The sequence below is a fragment of the Leptonychotes weddellii genome, chromosome 13, assembly GCF_054177405.1.
Source record: "Leptonychotes weddellii isolate Sample4059 chromosome 13, ASM5417740v2, whole genome shotgun sequence".
Classification (NCBI taxonomy): Eukaryota; Metazoa; Chordata; class Mammalia; order Carnivora; family Phocidae; genus Leptonychotes; species Leptonychotes weddellii.
The window spans coordinates 44,911,072-44,926,196 of NC_138381.1; the positions used below are offsets into that span (position 1 = coordinate 44,911,072).

Here is a 15,125-nt window from a genome sequence, read left to right on the forward strand (position 1 = left end):
TTATCACTTCATTCAAATTATTAGGCCTACCTGCTCATTTTAATCACATTTCAATTAGTTACATTAAATATTTATGTATTAGAAGGAACATCATGTTTGAGAGTGGATGCATGGCACATAAGAGAAAATGGACACACTATAAGTATAGTATCATTTAATACACTCTCAGCTACTTTTTATATATAGCACTCCGCATGTTCAGAGTTTATAAGAAAAACATTAAACACAAAGATATGGTCTAGATTATCAAATCTTCATATATTCAACATAGTCTCATTTACCAGGCCTTATTTCAGAATTTTAAAAGTTAAATAAAGGTATCATAACATTCTAGAGGGAAAATTATGAGTTGCTCATATATTCAGTATGATTTAGTATGTGCCTTTGTGGGAATAAACAGGTAAGTAAGAAATGCCTGTGAAGTTATCTTTTTTTTTTTTTTTAGATTTTATTTATTTATTTGAGAGAGAGAGAGAGAGAAACAGTATGAGAGGGGAGAGGGTATGAGGGAGAAGCAGTCTCCCCCCTGAGCTGGGAGCCCGATGTGGGACTCGATCCCAGGACTCCGGGATCATGACCCGAGCCGAAGGCAGTCGCTTAACCAACGCTTAACCAACTTAACCAGGCGCCCCTGCCTGTGAAGTTATCTTAGCACTAACCTAAAAACACAAGTGTATCACATCATGTGGTCTATTCATATTTTGCTGTTACTTTTCACACTCAATTTATATTAAAGAAGAATTTGTAAATAACACTATATAAGTTAACTTTATAATACTGCTAAGAGTACCTCCAAAATATCTATCCAGTATCAGTACTTCCAAAATACTTAGCTGGTTTTTGGCCAGCTCTCAGAGAATACTGCTAATTTATTTTCATGCCTGTTAAGGAGACCTAGTAACTTAATTAAGAGCTAAAAATGCAACATCCTCACAGAAAGTACCTAGGTAATGTGCCAATTAATGCTATTCCAAAGAAATTTAGTTTTCATTTTCAACAAGAGAAATGCTTCCTGCTCTTCATTTAAATCTGAAATTTCACCTGTATACAAAAAAAGACAATATGGCTAAACTCTAGGGAAAATGTCTCTAAATATCAAAAATAAGAAAAAGCATGGTTCTCTTGGTTAAGATTCCTGAAATAAAAGATCTATATTAAGACATATGCTATTCTAGGGCGCCTGGGTGGCTCAGATGGTTAAGCATCTGCCTTCGGCTCAGGTCATGATCCCAGGGTCCTGGGATTGAGTCCCGCATCAGGCTCCCTGCTCAGCGGGGAGCCTGCTTCTCCCTCTGCCTCTCTCTCTCTCTCTCTGTCTCTCATGAATAAATAAATAAAATAAAATCTTTAAAAAAAAAAAAAGACATATGCTATTCTAAAATGCTCCAAATTTTATAAACCATGATACCAAAATACTCAGTGTCTCAGAATGAAAGCTTATATAGTCTCCCACAATTCTGAAAGAAAAGAAACGGCTTTATAATTCTTTCTCTCTTAATGTCTCTGCTGTTATACCATGAGGAAACATCAAGATCAGCTTTGAAATCCAGAACCTACATTGATCTGAGGCTTTGAAATCTAGATTTCAAAGTATATTCTTCATAAATATTGGACATCTAGACATATTTTTTTTTAAAGATTTTATTTATTTATTTGAGAGAGAGAATGAGAGAGAGAGAGAGCTTGAGAGGGGTAGGGTCAGAGGGAGAAGCAGACTCCCTGCTGAGCAGGGAGCCCGATGCGGGACTTGATCCCGGGACTCCAGGATCATGACCTGAGCCGAAGGCAGTCGCTTAACCAACTGAGCCACCCAGGCGCCCCTAGACATATTTTTGATAACCAGGGATATTATATTTTCTTTTTAAAAAGCACAACCAGGGGCGCCTGGGTGGCTCAGTCAGTTAAGCATCTGCTTTTGGCTCAGGTCATGATCCCAGGGTCCTGGGATAGAGCCCCATATTGGGCTCCCTGCTCCACGGGGGTCTACTTGTCCCTCTCCTCCCCGCTCATACTGTCTCTATCTCTGTCTCTCTCTCTAATAAATAAAAACTTTAAAAATAAATAAATAAATAGCACAACCAATAACTCTACTGTGTTATTAACTTATTGCCAAAAACTCATTACTGCTTACTATAGGCAAAGCTAAGGAATAGAATGCTACTTAAATCCCACATGTATACACATGCACATATAAACCTTGGAAACTTCCATATTGCTAACCACAATAAATTGAAATAATTGTAAGTAAATATTTGTGCTGGTATTAAGTTACACTCGCAATGTAAATGATTTGCTGTAGAAATAATATATATGTATTCTAATAAAAAAACCCTCAAAATTAGCTAAGAATTATATTAACTAAAGTACCATCAATTGTAATTAAAATTGACTATACATGAAATTCAACAATTAAGACAAGTATACTAAAGAAGTATAACTGTAGTTTAAAACAAAGATCACAAAAAACAAATTAAAATGTTATAATTCAAGGTAAGAGATCCATCAAGTTATATAAATTATAAAATGCTTATAAGAAAGGGGGAAATGTTGGCACATATTAATCATGCCTAATATTTTATTCAAAAATGCTAATTTCATCAGGTTCAGGAAATAATAAATGAACTATATCTGATTTCCTCAAATAAGTGTTAAGGCCAAAGACTTTTTTTTTTTTTTTAAGATTTTATTTATTTATTTGAGAGAGAGAGAGAACACATGAGAGGGGATAGGGTCAGAGGACGAAGCAGACTCCCTGCCGAGCAGGGAGCCCGATGCGGGACTCGATCCAGGGACTCCAGGATCATGACCTGAGCCGAAGGCAGTCGCTTAACCAACTGAGCCACCCAGGCGCCCAAGACTTTTTTTTTTTTAAGATTTTATTTATTTATTTGACAGAGAGAGACACAGCGAGAGAGGGAACATGAGCAGGGAAAGTGGGAGAGGGAGGAGCAGGCTTCCCACCGAGCAGGGAGCCAGATGTGGGGCTCGATCCCAGGACCCTGGGATCATGACCTGAGCTGAAGGCAGACGCTTAACAACTGAGCCACCCAGGCGCCCCAAGGCCAAAGAGTTTTTTAAAAAAATTCTGAGTTCACCAAAAATGATTCCTTCTGTCTTTTGACATCACTCATCAGTACAAGGAAAGAAAAGCATATTTTAAGAATAAAAAATCTGAGGGCGCCTGGGTGGCTCAGTCGTTAAGCGTCTGCCTTCGGCTCAGGTCGTGATCCCAGGGTCCTGGGATCGAGTCCCACATCGGGCTCCCTGCTCAGCGGGAAGCCTGCTTCTCCCTCTCCCACTCCCCCTGCTTGTGTTCTGCTCTCGCTATCTCTCTCTCTGTCAAATAAATAAATAAAATCTTTAAAAAAAAAAAATAAATAAAAAATCTGATATGAAAAAAAGAACTGAAAACAACCTCAATTTGCAATTTAAACTGATACATAAGTTGTATAATCTTCTGATATTCTTTAGAGTCCAATTAAAATCACTCTTTATCTGGCAATCTATAGTCACAATTGCATGAAATGTCTTAAGGAAATAGGAATAAAAAACAATCATATAGCTTTAACTAAAGCACTTGGCTGCATAATAAAAATGGCTTTTTCCTCTTTTTTTAAAATGTCACCTAAAAAAAAAAAATGTCACCTGACACCAGTTATTTGAGTGGAGGAATCACCCTTATAAATTTTTAAGGGAATTTTCAAGATACATGCAAGAATTAAAGAAATGTAAGTAGTATACTCTCTCCTCCTTGTATAGGCTTATTACCATTATTAAATATACTACCCCTACTCCCAGTAAAGTGAAACAATTCAAAATATTTAAAGGTTACTCGTTTCCTAAACACTTCAATTTTCGGTTTATCTTAAACTTTATGATTTAATGTGATAAGCTAAATTCCCTCAATAAAATCTCTCTTTTTTTTTTAAAGATTTCATTTATTTATTTGGGGGGGGCATGAGTAGGGAGAGGGACAGAGGAAGAGGCAGAAGCACACTCCCCGCTGAGCAGGGAGCCTGACACGGAGCTCAATCCCAGGACCCTGGGATCATGACCTGAGCTGAAGGTAGATGCTTTACTGACTGAGCCACCCAGGTGCACCAGTAAAATCTCTTTTTGACCATTCTAATCTGAAATAATTGCTATTTGAATTCCTAGCAGTTCCTCTACAGAATCCATAACTAATCACATTACATCCTGTGATACCTAGCACTGTCCTGTCAAATTAAGACTAACATTTATTAAGTCCCTATCACAGTCAAGGCATTGTGGGGGATGTACAAATGAAAAGAAGTGCCCACAATTTTAACAGAAAGAAACACAGAAATACCACACTAACAAACATAAAGTGCAATAAAATAAGAACAAAGAACAAGTTAGTATAGGGCAAACAGAAAATAATTTCAATGATGAGATCTAGGAGCTCTGAAAGAAAGATGGTTAAGATCAAGAAGGGAAGGGGATAAGGATATCCTGACTAAAGAAAATGCTTAAATAAATGAAGAAAGTAGACAAGATATTTTAGAAAAGGGAACAGCATAATGTAGCTGAAGGGAAAGGTAGGAAGAGGGATTTTAATTAGTGGGAGATAAAGTTACAAAAACAGGCTTAAGACACACCACAAATGGGTATGAAAACCAAGTTCAAGGTATGCAAATTTTATTCTAAGTACAATAGGAAGCAACTGAAGATTTGGGAACAGGGGAGAGAGGTGCCATTATATCTATGCCTTTAGAATGCTAAGTTGGTAACTGTATGAAAGTTAAATCAGCGATAACCCTGAAATCAGAGTGAACAATTAGAAAGATACTGTAATAGTTCAAGTAAAAGTGGAGTGAACAATTAGAAAGATACTGTAATAGTTCAAGTAAAAGTGGTAAGTACTTAATTAGATCAGCAACAATGGAATAGGAAGAATGGAATAGATTGGAAAAGACTAGTAGAATAAATGGAATGTGAGAACTAACTGGAAGTTGAGAATTAGTGAGAGAGTAGTCAAAGATAACCCTAAACAAACAGGCAGCAAAGGGACTGATGGCTGTATTAATACATTCTTAGTTAAATCATTCACTGTCCATGTGTTTCAGTCTTGAAACCATAATACAGAAAAAGTAATACAAGGTAGTTAAGAGCTATTATTCTTTTTTCTTTTTTAAAGTAGGCTCCATGTGGAGAAAGGGGAACCCTCTTACACTGTTGGTGGGAATGCAAGCTGGTGCAGCCACTCTGGAAAACAGATGGAGTTCCTCAAAAAGTTGAAAATAGAACTACTTTTTGACCCAGCAATTGCCTTACTGGGTATTTACCCCAAAGGTACAAATGTAGTGATCCGAAAGGGCACCTGCACCCCAATGTTTATAGCAGCAATGTCCACAATAGCCAAACTATGGAACGAGCCCAGATGTCCATCAACAGATGAATGGATAAAAAAGATGTGGTATATATATACAATGGAATATTACTCAGCCATCAAAAAATATGAAATCTTGCCATTTGCAATGATGTGGATGGAACTAGAGGGTATTATGCTAAGCAAAATAAGTCAAACAGAAAGACAGCTATCATAAGATCTCACTCATATGTGGAATTTGAGAAACAAAACAGGATCATAGGGGAAGAGAGGAAAAAATAAAACAAGACAAAATCAGAGAGGGAGACAAACCGTAAGAGACTCTTAATCATAGGAAACTGAGGGTTGCTGAAGGGGATGGGAGTGGGGGGGATGGGGTAACCGGGTGATAGACATTAAGGAGGGCATGTGATGTAATGAGCACTGGGTAATATATAAGACTGATGAATCACTGGCCTCTATCTCTGAAACTAATAATACATTATATGTTAACTGAATTTAAATTTAAAAAATTAAAAAATAAATAAAATAAAGCAGGCTCCATGCCCAGCGTGCAGTCCAACGCAGGGCTTGAACTTACGACCATGAGATCAAGACCTGAGCTGAGATCAAGAGTCAGATGCTTAACTAACTGACTAAGCCACCCAGGCACCCCTACGATCTATTAAGGCAGATTGTTGCTCAACTTCTAGCTGCTCCACCAGTCAGCTGTGTGATCTTGAATAAGTAAATTCCTCTCTTTATAAGCTTCATATTATCTATAAAAAGAGGATATTAACACCTGCCTCAAAAAGCTGTTTTCTGAAAGGATTAAAGGAGATAATGCATGTAAACCATTTAGTAGAGGCCCTGCCTGTGTAAGTGCTATCATCATCATCTTCTCTTTAAAAGGCAGGGAACATGTAATACTATTTTGTCTCCTTCACAGTGCCGAAGTATGAAGTATTCAAATATTTGTAATTTGAAAAATCAAGACATAATCTAAAATACGGTCATTTATTTCCTCCCACATTATATACCCACTGTTAGGAGCATCAACAAGCAATAGCAGTAAAATCCTTTTGTTCTCTGTGCTCCCCCTCTAGTGGTGATCCTAAGAAGCTAAAAAAACAGCAAAAACTAGAAGGGTACATGATATAAAAACGCAGTATGGAACCAGAGGACAAGAAGTCATGGGGATGTAATATAGTTAGTTCATACTGTACTGTATATTTCAAAGTTGCTAAAGCAGTAAATATTAAAAGTTCTCACAAGAAAAAATATGTAATCACATGTGGTGAAGGATGTTAACCAGACTTACCATGGAAATCATTTCATAATATATTCATATATCAAATCATTATATTGTGCAACTGAAACTAACAATATTATATGTCAATTTTATCTCAATTTTAAAAAAAGAATTCAGGATAAACTGTCAAAATAAACTTCAAAGTGAACAGCTAGCTCCCTCAGGCAAGATATGCAGGCTTAATTCAACTATAAACAGAAGACATCTAATGCAATTTTCTAAAATGCTTCTCAAGGTTAAGTTGTTCCCAAAAATTCATTCATAGAAAGCTCTAAATTAAGCAAAACTAAGTATTTTCCTGTTCTGTGAGACTCTGCAGATCCTTTATGAGTTGTGATTTCCCAGAAGTTTTTCTCAAACTATAACCAGCAAATCTTTTTTCTAGTAGACTGCCTATCACTATTGTTAACAATGGTTGGGGAATATCTACACTAGAAGCTTATATAATTATATTATTAATAAAGAATTAGGTACTTAATATTTAGCCACAAGTTAAAAAAACAATCATGCAAATGGGGTGCCTGGATGGCCCAGTCAGTTAAGCATCCAACTCTTGATCTCAGTTCAGGTCTTGATCTCAGGATCTTGAGTTCAAGCCCCGCACTGGACTACACGCTGGGCATGGAGCCTACTTAAAAATCATGCAAATGGATAACATGAGATCAGAGGACACACTGAGAATGATCTTAAAAAAACATATCTCAAAATGAAATGCATTAAAAAAAAATTTTTTTTTTAAGATTTTATTTATTTATTTGAGAGAGAGAGGAGAGACAGTGATTTATTTGAGAGAGACAGACAAGCGGGGAGGAGAGGGAGAAGCGGGCTTCCCACAGAGCAAGGAGCCCAATGCGGGGCTCGATCCCAGGGCCCTGGGATCATGACCTGAGCCAAAAGCAGACGCTTAACCGACTGAGCAACCCAGGTACCCAAAAATTGAATGCATTTTAATTAAATCTTTAGATATAAGCAAGTATTCTTGATACTTTACATACATATTTAATATATGTAAGTCATTTCATAATACTTGTATAAGTTTAACAATAAAAAAATAATATAAAACTAATCTATGTAGTGAAGACGTAATTTCCACAGACTTTAAAATGATTTATGAAGTACTAAAATATGCCATTATTTCCTCATCAGTATCAGAAAAAAAGAACCAGCACTAGGAAAATTTTTAAACTGCATATAAAATAGTAAAGGTGAGATCTTTACCTGGGATTTCCTCTTAGTGCAGCATGGTGTAGAGCATTAAATCCATTATTGTTTGTAATGGTAACATCTGCTCCAGCTTCTAGAAGAACTGCCAGGATGTCATCACGTTTCTTACTTATTGCATCATGAAGAGGGGTATCACCTTCAGAATCCTTTTTTTTTTATTTAGAGAGACTTTCATTAGTTCTTGAATCAAACATCACATGTAATATTAATATGAATACTGAACTACTAAACAGAAGCCATATCCAGTAACCTTCAATAAACAACCTGTGTTAAATTTTAAGATGTAGGCAAGAGGGCGCCTGGGTGGCTCAGTTGGTTAGGCGACTGCCTTCGGCTCAGGTCATGATCCTGGAGTCCCAGGATCGAGTCCCGCATCGGGCTCCTTGCTCAGCGGGGAGTCTGCTTCTCCCTCTGACCCTCCCCCCCCTCATGCTCTCTACCTCATTCTCTCTCAAATAAAAAAAAAAAAAAAGATGTAGGCAAGAAACATTAGCCTCATTATATTAAACTCATACTCAATCTAGATGGAGAACACAATGAACATGTTGTAGCCTACCAAAGAAAAGGAAAAATTAAAAAGTACCCTCAAATATGATTCAGCTAATTACAAAAATTAATGAGGTGAAAGCTGCCCCCAAAATTCATTAGTTTAAAATGGCCTACTATACCAGATTCCTACCAGTCAGTAATCACTATGCCCTAAACTTTCAAAACAAACCTACACCAGTCTTGGGGCCTTAGAGCAATGAATTGAAAGTCAGTAGTCCTTAACCTTGGCTGCACATTCAGAATCTGTAGGGGAGCTCTTAAAAAGATACCCAGGCACAGGGGGCCTGGGTGGCGCAGTCAGTTAAGCTTCCGGCTCTTGGTTTCAGCTCAGGTCATGATATCAAGGTCATGAGATTGAGCCCTGTGTCAGGCTCCATGACTGACAGAGTCTGCTTGGGATTCTCTCTCCGTTTCCCTCTGCCCCTCCCGCTCATGCATGAGCATGCATTCTCGCTCTAAAATAAATAAATACAGGGCGCCTGGGTGGCTCAGTTGGTTAAGCGACTGCCTTCGGCTCAGGTCATGATCCTGGAGTCCCGGGATCGAGTCCCGCATCGGGCTCCATGCTCAGCGGGGGGTCTGCTTCTCCCTCTGCCCTCTTCCCTCTCGTGCTCTCTGTCTCTCATTCTCTCTCTCTCAAATAAATAAATAAAATCTTTAAAAAAATAAAATAAAATAAAATAAATAAATCTTAAAAAAAAAAAAAAAAAAGACACTCAGGCTGTTCTCCAGGACAACTAAACCAGAATCTCTAGGGGTAAGACCCAGGCATTAGCAGTTTTTCAGAGCCCCCCAGCTGAATATATTATGTAGTCATGGGTGAAAATATTAATCTAAATGTTGTCAAGGGGCAGGAAAGTGGCTAATTAATCAAAATAGAAACAAATGTAAAAGAAAATTTAGCAGTCTCGGTCTTCCTTTTTTTCAAGCTGACTACTTTTTTCATCAATCAACTGATTTAGAAGATTATCTGCATAAGTGGGTAATTTAGACCTCATTTATTCCATAGTTTCATAAGTACTATTCTCAGTTAAGTCATACCTATGGCTTATACCATGGTTGCTAAGTTCAGCCTGCCACCTGTTTTTGTAAATAGTTTTATTGGAATTCAGCCATACACATCCATTTATGTATTATCGACGGCTATTTTCATGCTACAATTGCAGCACTGGATAGTCATGATAGAAACTACATGAAAGCCTAATTATCATCTGGCCCTTTACAGAAAAAGTTGGCCAATCCCAGGCATATCCTCATCTACCCTCATAACAAATTCCTAACCCAAGTTCAATCCAACCAGCCACTTTCTAGCCTCCTATCTAGTGGCACTAAAAATTCATAGTCTTCAACTTGAGATAGGTTGTTTTTTTTTTTTAAGACTTTATTTATTTATCAGAGAGAGATAGTACAAGTGAGAAACAGAGAGCACAAGCATGGGGAGCGGCAGGCAGAGGGAGAAGCAGGCACCCCACTGAGCAAGGAGCCTGGTGTGGGATTCGATACCAGGACCCTGGGATCATGACCTGAGCCGAAGGCAGACGTTTAACCGACTGAGCCACCCAGGCATCCCAAGAGATAGGCTCTTAATATGGCTGGAATAAGCTTCTACCGGCCCTGATCGTCCTTCCTTCTGGTCCCCACAGTAGCTATTCCAAACATTTATCACTCTTCTCAATTACCTTTTCTATACCTATTACTCCCCATTCACTCTCAACAGATGACTTTGTCTGCCATTTCAGACCCCAAAAAATCAACAGGTACAAATTATCTCTCCTTCAACAGATCAACACCGTCTAATTCCTCCCCCATCCTCCAATTCTATAATCCACTTAGAGGCTCTAAGTTCCAAACCCTGTCAGTTCCAAAATGCTATGCCTCAGAAATACCAGTCTCTGATAACCATCTAGCTGAATAAAATCTCCAATTCTTTCAGTTCTCAAACCCTCAGTCCCATTACTCCTATTTTTCTTCTTTGTTGCTTCTCTGACATCTATCCAATCGAATCCATCTGGCTGCTAAAACTGTGGACAGGAATCATCTCTTAAGTAACTCTTGCCTCAAAAATTAGGTCCTACTGAAAATCAACCCTAAAACCCTGTATATTTTCCAAAACAGAAAATCTTCCTAAACTAATGACTAGACCAAGACCCAAAGATTATAACTGAAATAATTTAGATAAAGTAACTCTCATTAAATGCAGCCTATTATACTTCTTAAGCTGCTGAAGCTGTCATGATCAATAAAGTTAAATCAATTCATAAGCTGATATTTTTGCAAGGAAGTCCCCATCCCCACCCTCCAATATAAAACCAATCTACTGACACTTTCCTTAAAAAGTCTTTTCTAAGAACAGCTGCCAATTTTATCACATGATCAAACAAAAATGAACTGATAACAAAGGAATGCTTACCACAGAACTTAGTATTTCCTCTTAACAGAATCCTAGCAACGCCTGCAGAATATCTGTCATTAAAGATTTTACCTGGAGACTAGGATGACAGCCGAAGTCCAATAAAGTCTTCACGACCTGCAGATGGCCTTTATTGACAGCGATATGAAGTGGCGTCTGTCGGCGCTTGTTGCGAGCATTCAAGTCAGCACTGCCCCGATGCAGTACTTCTATAACAGCACCTTCGTCTCCAAAAGCTGCATGGTGAACAGCTCTATCTCCATCTTTATCCTAAACATCAGTATTTAAATCTGAATTAGTGTGCAAATATTTTAGAAAGAAAAATAAAACCTGAAGCTATAATAATTCAGTAAGAATTGATGTGAGAAAAGAAAACACAGAATGGAGTCAACAAAATAACTTGAAATGAAATTCACTTGAATAGTGATTAACTCCAAAGATAAATGATGAACCTGGATCAATATACTATGTCACATACATACTAGACCAACACTTATATCAGAAGTAGTCTGATCTTTCATTACTCTTAATTTATCAGCCATGATGATAAGCCAACATTAAGAAAAATGCTAAATTATGATACAACTATGTATATAAACATTTTTCCATTTAAAAATTTTACAAAGGCTTTTTAATGACATAAAAATTATATAAACATTAGTTGAGTAATTTAAAGAGGAAGAAAGGATGCCAAACTGTGATCTCAATTAACTTTGAGACCATATTAACATTGGTTATCTCTAGCTGGTGAGCATATACTTTTCTGTATATTCAAGAACAGAAAAAAATTAAGTACCACCATAAAAGATAAAAATGAAACACAAATCAGCGTAACTTCATATATCCAAAATTCCAAAACTATTTCAGAAGAATTAAGTAGGTATGCCTTACCTTTTATAATAGGCCTATTTCTGGAGATGAGAGGTAGAGAAAGACCCGATTGCTTAAAATTTTTTTTTTTAATGTAGGAAACTTTTTTTTTTTTTTTAAAGAGAGAGAGCATGTGCAAGCACGGGGTAGGGGTGCAGAGAGAGAGAGGGAGAGAGAATCCCAAGCAGACTCTGCAGAGCCCAGTGCAGGGCTCAATCTCATAACCCTGAGACCATGACCCCAGCCGAAATCAAGAGTCCAATGCTTAACTGACTAAACCACCCAGGCGCCAAGAAACTACTTTTTAAAGAGGAAAAAAAATGCCTGTCCTGCACCATGAAGATAATATACATAGTCCACACCAAAAAAGAAGTCCCATTACTTTGCTAGATGCAGACAGAGATGGGTATTATAAGGATACTATCTTTATTCCAGACTACATCTCAAATTTTAACACCCAGAAGTAAGCATGTTTTAAGACTTTCTCCAGAGCAGTGGTTCCCAACCCACAGTCCTACCCCTCATGGACTCCAGCTTTAGCAAGTGGTTTGAAAATCCATATAGTATTCAGGATTATTTGAACTACTTTTCATGGATTTAAATTAAAAACAAAACAAGAGTTCATTCAAAACAGCTGCTGAATTCAAAACAGTCTTTGGTCTTAACGTATTTTCTCAGACAGATATTTAAAGTAAAACTGCTCATGTAGGAGTCCACAACAATTTGACAGCCACCCTTTTTTTTTTTTAAGATTTATGTATTTATTTATTTATTTGACAGAGAGAGAGAGAGAGAGACACAGCAAGAGAGGGAACACAAGCACTTTTATCCTACCCCAATCTATTCTTCACACACATACACACACACACAAATTCCCTCTGTAAAGCACACAATTTATGTTTAAAACTCTTTAATGTAACTCTACTATGTAACGAACTAACCTCTTTTAAAGCCTACTTCTGTGGACCACACCTGCTGCCCGTCATCGTCCCACATATAAAACTTTAACTTACCAACTTATTTGACCCACTATGTTCACGTACAACTTATTTGACTCCAGACTTCAATGCTCTTATTCATCACCTTGTTGGCTTAGAATAGACATCCTTTACAACTCAACTCAGGCAACCAACCCCTCCCCTCTGAAACCTCCACTCTCAAAAAATTCTTTTATTATCACACTGTAGTATAATTATTTGTTTCCAAGTACACTTCTTTGACTTTGAGCATATTGGGGGCTACAACTGTATCTTCATCATCTTTATTCCCAGGAATTTGGAAACTACATACACTAGAAAGTAACAATTAAATTTATTTCGTTTTTCTTCCAAGTAAAAAACCTCAGTTGCACAAACATCTTAACTAATAGGGTTTGCTGCTTTTTTCTGACTCCATCTTAAGTATTTCAAATAAACCTAATAAAAAAAAGCTCATTATTATGACTCTGATACTGGGGGATAAGAGGGTAGAAAGAACCAAGATCAGTTTTAGATTTAATTTGAAGCCCCTGCACAAATCCAAATTCACAGTGCCTATTAGCTAGTAAGAACCAAAATGGGTACTGAGTTGAATCTTTAACATGCCTTAATTACGTTTTTTAAATGATTTTTTTTTTACCGTGGGAAAATACAAGAAACATAAAATTTACCATCTTAACCATTTTTAAGTGTAAAGTTCAATGATATTAAACACATTCATACTGTTATGCACCCATCACCACCATCCATCTCCAGAACTCTTCATTTTACAAAACTAAAACTATACATTTCACACAGTAATTCTCCATTGTCCCTCTCCCCAACTCCTGGAAACCATCATTATACTTTGTCTCTATGATTTTTGACTACTCTAGGTACTTCATATAAATGGAAGCATACAGTATTTGCATTTTTGCAATTGGCATCATGTCCTCAACAGGTTAATCTATACTGTAGCATGAGTCAGAATTTCCTTCCTTTTTAAGACTAAATAATATTCCATTTTATGTATATACCACATTTTGTTTAGTCATTCATACATCATGGACACTTGGGTTGTTTCCAAGTGTTAATTATTGTGAATAATGCTATGAACATGGGTGTAAAAATATCTCTTTGAGACCCTAGTTTCAACTCTTTGGGGTATATAACTCAGAAATGCAATTGCTGGATCATACAGTAATTCCATTTTTAACAAACCTCCATACTGTTTTCCACAGCAGCTATACCATTTTACATTCCCACCAACAGTCCAGAAGGGTTCCAATTTCTCCACATCCTCACCAACACTTATTTTGTTCTGTTTTGTCTTTAAAGATTTGTCAGAAAGAGAGAGAGAGAGAGAGAGCAGCACAAGCAGGGGGAGGGGCAGAGGGAGAAGCAGGCTCTCCGCCGGGCAGGGAGCACCATGTGGAACTCGATCCCAGGAGCCTGGGATCATGACCTGAGCCGAAGGCAACCGCTTAACCGACTGAGCACCCAGGCATCCCTGTTTTGTTTTGTTTTTATAGTAGCCATCTGACTAGGTGTGAGGTGGTATCTCATTATGGTTTTGATTTGCATTTCCCTAATGATTTGTGACGTTTAGCATTTTTCATGTGCTTATGAACCATTCATATATATTCTCTGGAGAAATGTCTACTCAAGTCCCTTGCCCAGCTGTGCATCAGGTTTTTTGTAGTTGCTGAGTTTTAAGAATTCTACATATATTCTGGATATCAACCCATTATCAGACATACAATTTGCCAGTATTGTCCCACATTCTGTAAGTTGCCTTTTCATGGTTGATAGCATCCTGTGGTGCACAGAAGATTTTAATTTTCATGAAGTCCAATTTGTCTACTTCTTCTTTTGTTGCCTGTGCCTTCAGTGTCAATGCCCAACAAATCACTGCCAAATCCAATGCTGGGAGCTTTGCCCTATGTTTTCTTCCAAGCTTTCACATTTCAGGTCTTTGACCTATTTAGTTAATTTCCATAGACAATGTTAGGTAAGGGTCCAACTTCATTCTTTTGTACATAGATACCCTGTTTTCCCAGTACCATTTATTGAAAAAACTGTCCTTTCCCCAGTGAACGGTCTTGGCACCCTTGTCAAAAATTATTTGACCATGTATTCAAGGATTTGTTACTGGACTCTATTCCATTCCATTGGTTTATATATCTGTATTTATGCCAGTACCACACTGTTTTGATTATTGTAGCTTAGTAGTAAGTTCTGAAATCAGAAGAATTAGTCTTCCAAATTTGTTATTCTTATTCAACATGGTTTTGGCTATTTGGGGGTACCCTGAAATGACATACTGAATTGTAGGATGGATTTTTCCATTTCGGCAAAAAACATCAGTTTGGACAGTTTTGATATCATAACAATACAAATTCTTCCAATCCATGAACATGAAATATGTTTCCACTTACTTGTATCTTCTTTAATTTCTTTCAGCAGTGTTTTATA

At 37.3% G+C, this 15,125-nt stretch overlaps 1 protein-coding gene across 2 annotated transcripts in view; it reads right to left on the reverse strand.

Moving 5' to 3' along the window:
• Positions 1–15,125, reverse strand: part of MIB1 (MIB E3 ubiquitin protein ligase 1) — a 129,678-nt gene that overhangs the window by 44,603 nt on the left and 69,950 nt on the right. For both annotated transcript variants that reach the window (XM_081801526.1, XM_081801527.1), the window contains exons 11-12: positions 10,897–11,094; positions 7,860–8,011 (exon numbers count right to left, since the gene is read on the reverse strand). In XM_081801526.1, the coding sequence (XP_081657652.1) occupies positions 7,860–8,011; positions 10,897–11,094 (350 nt within the window). The remainder of the gene's footprint in view (positions 1–7,859; positions 8,012–10,896; positions 11,095–15,125) is intronic.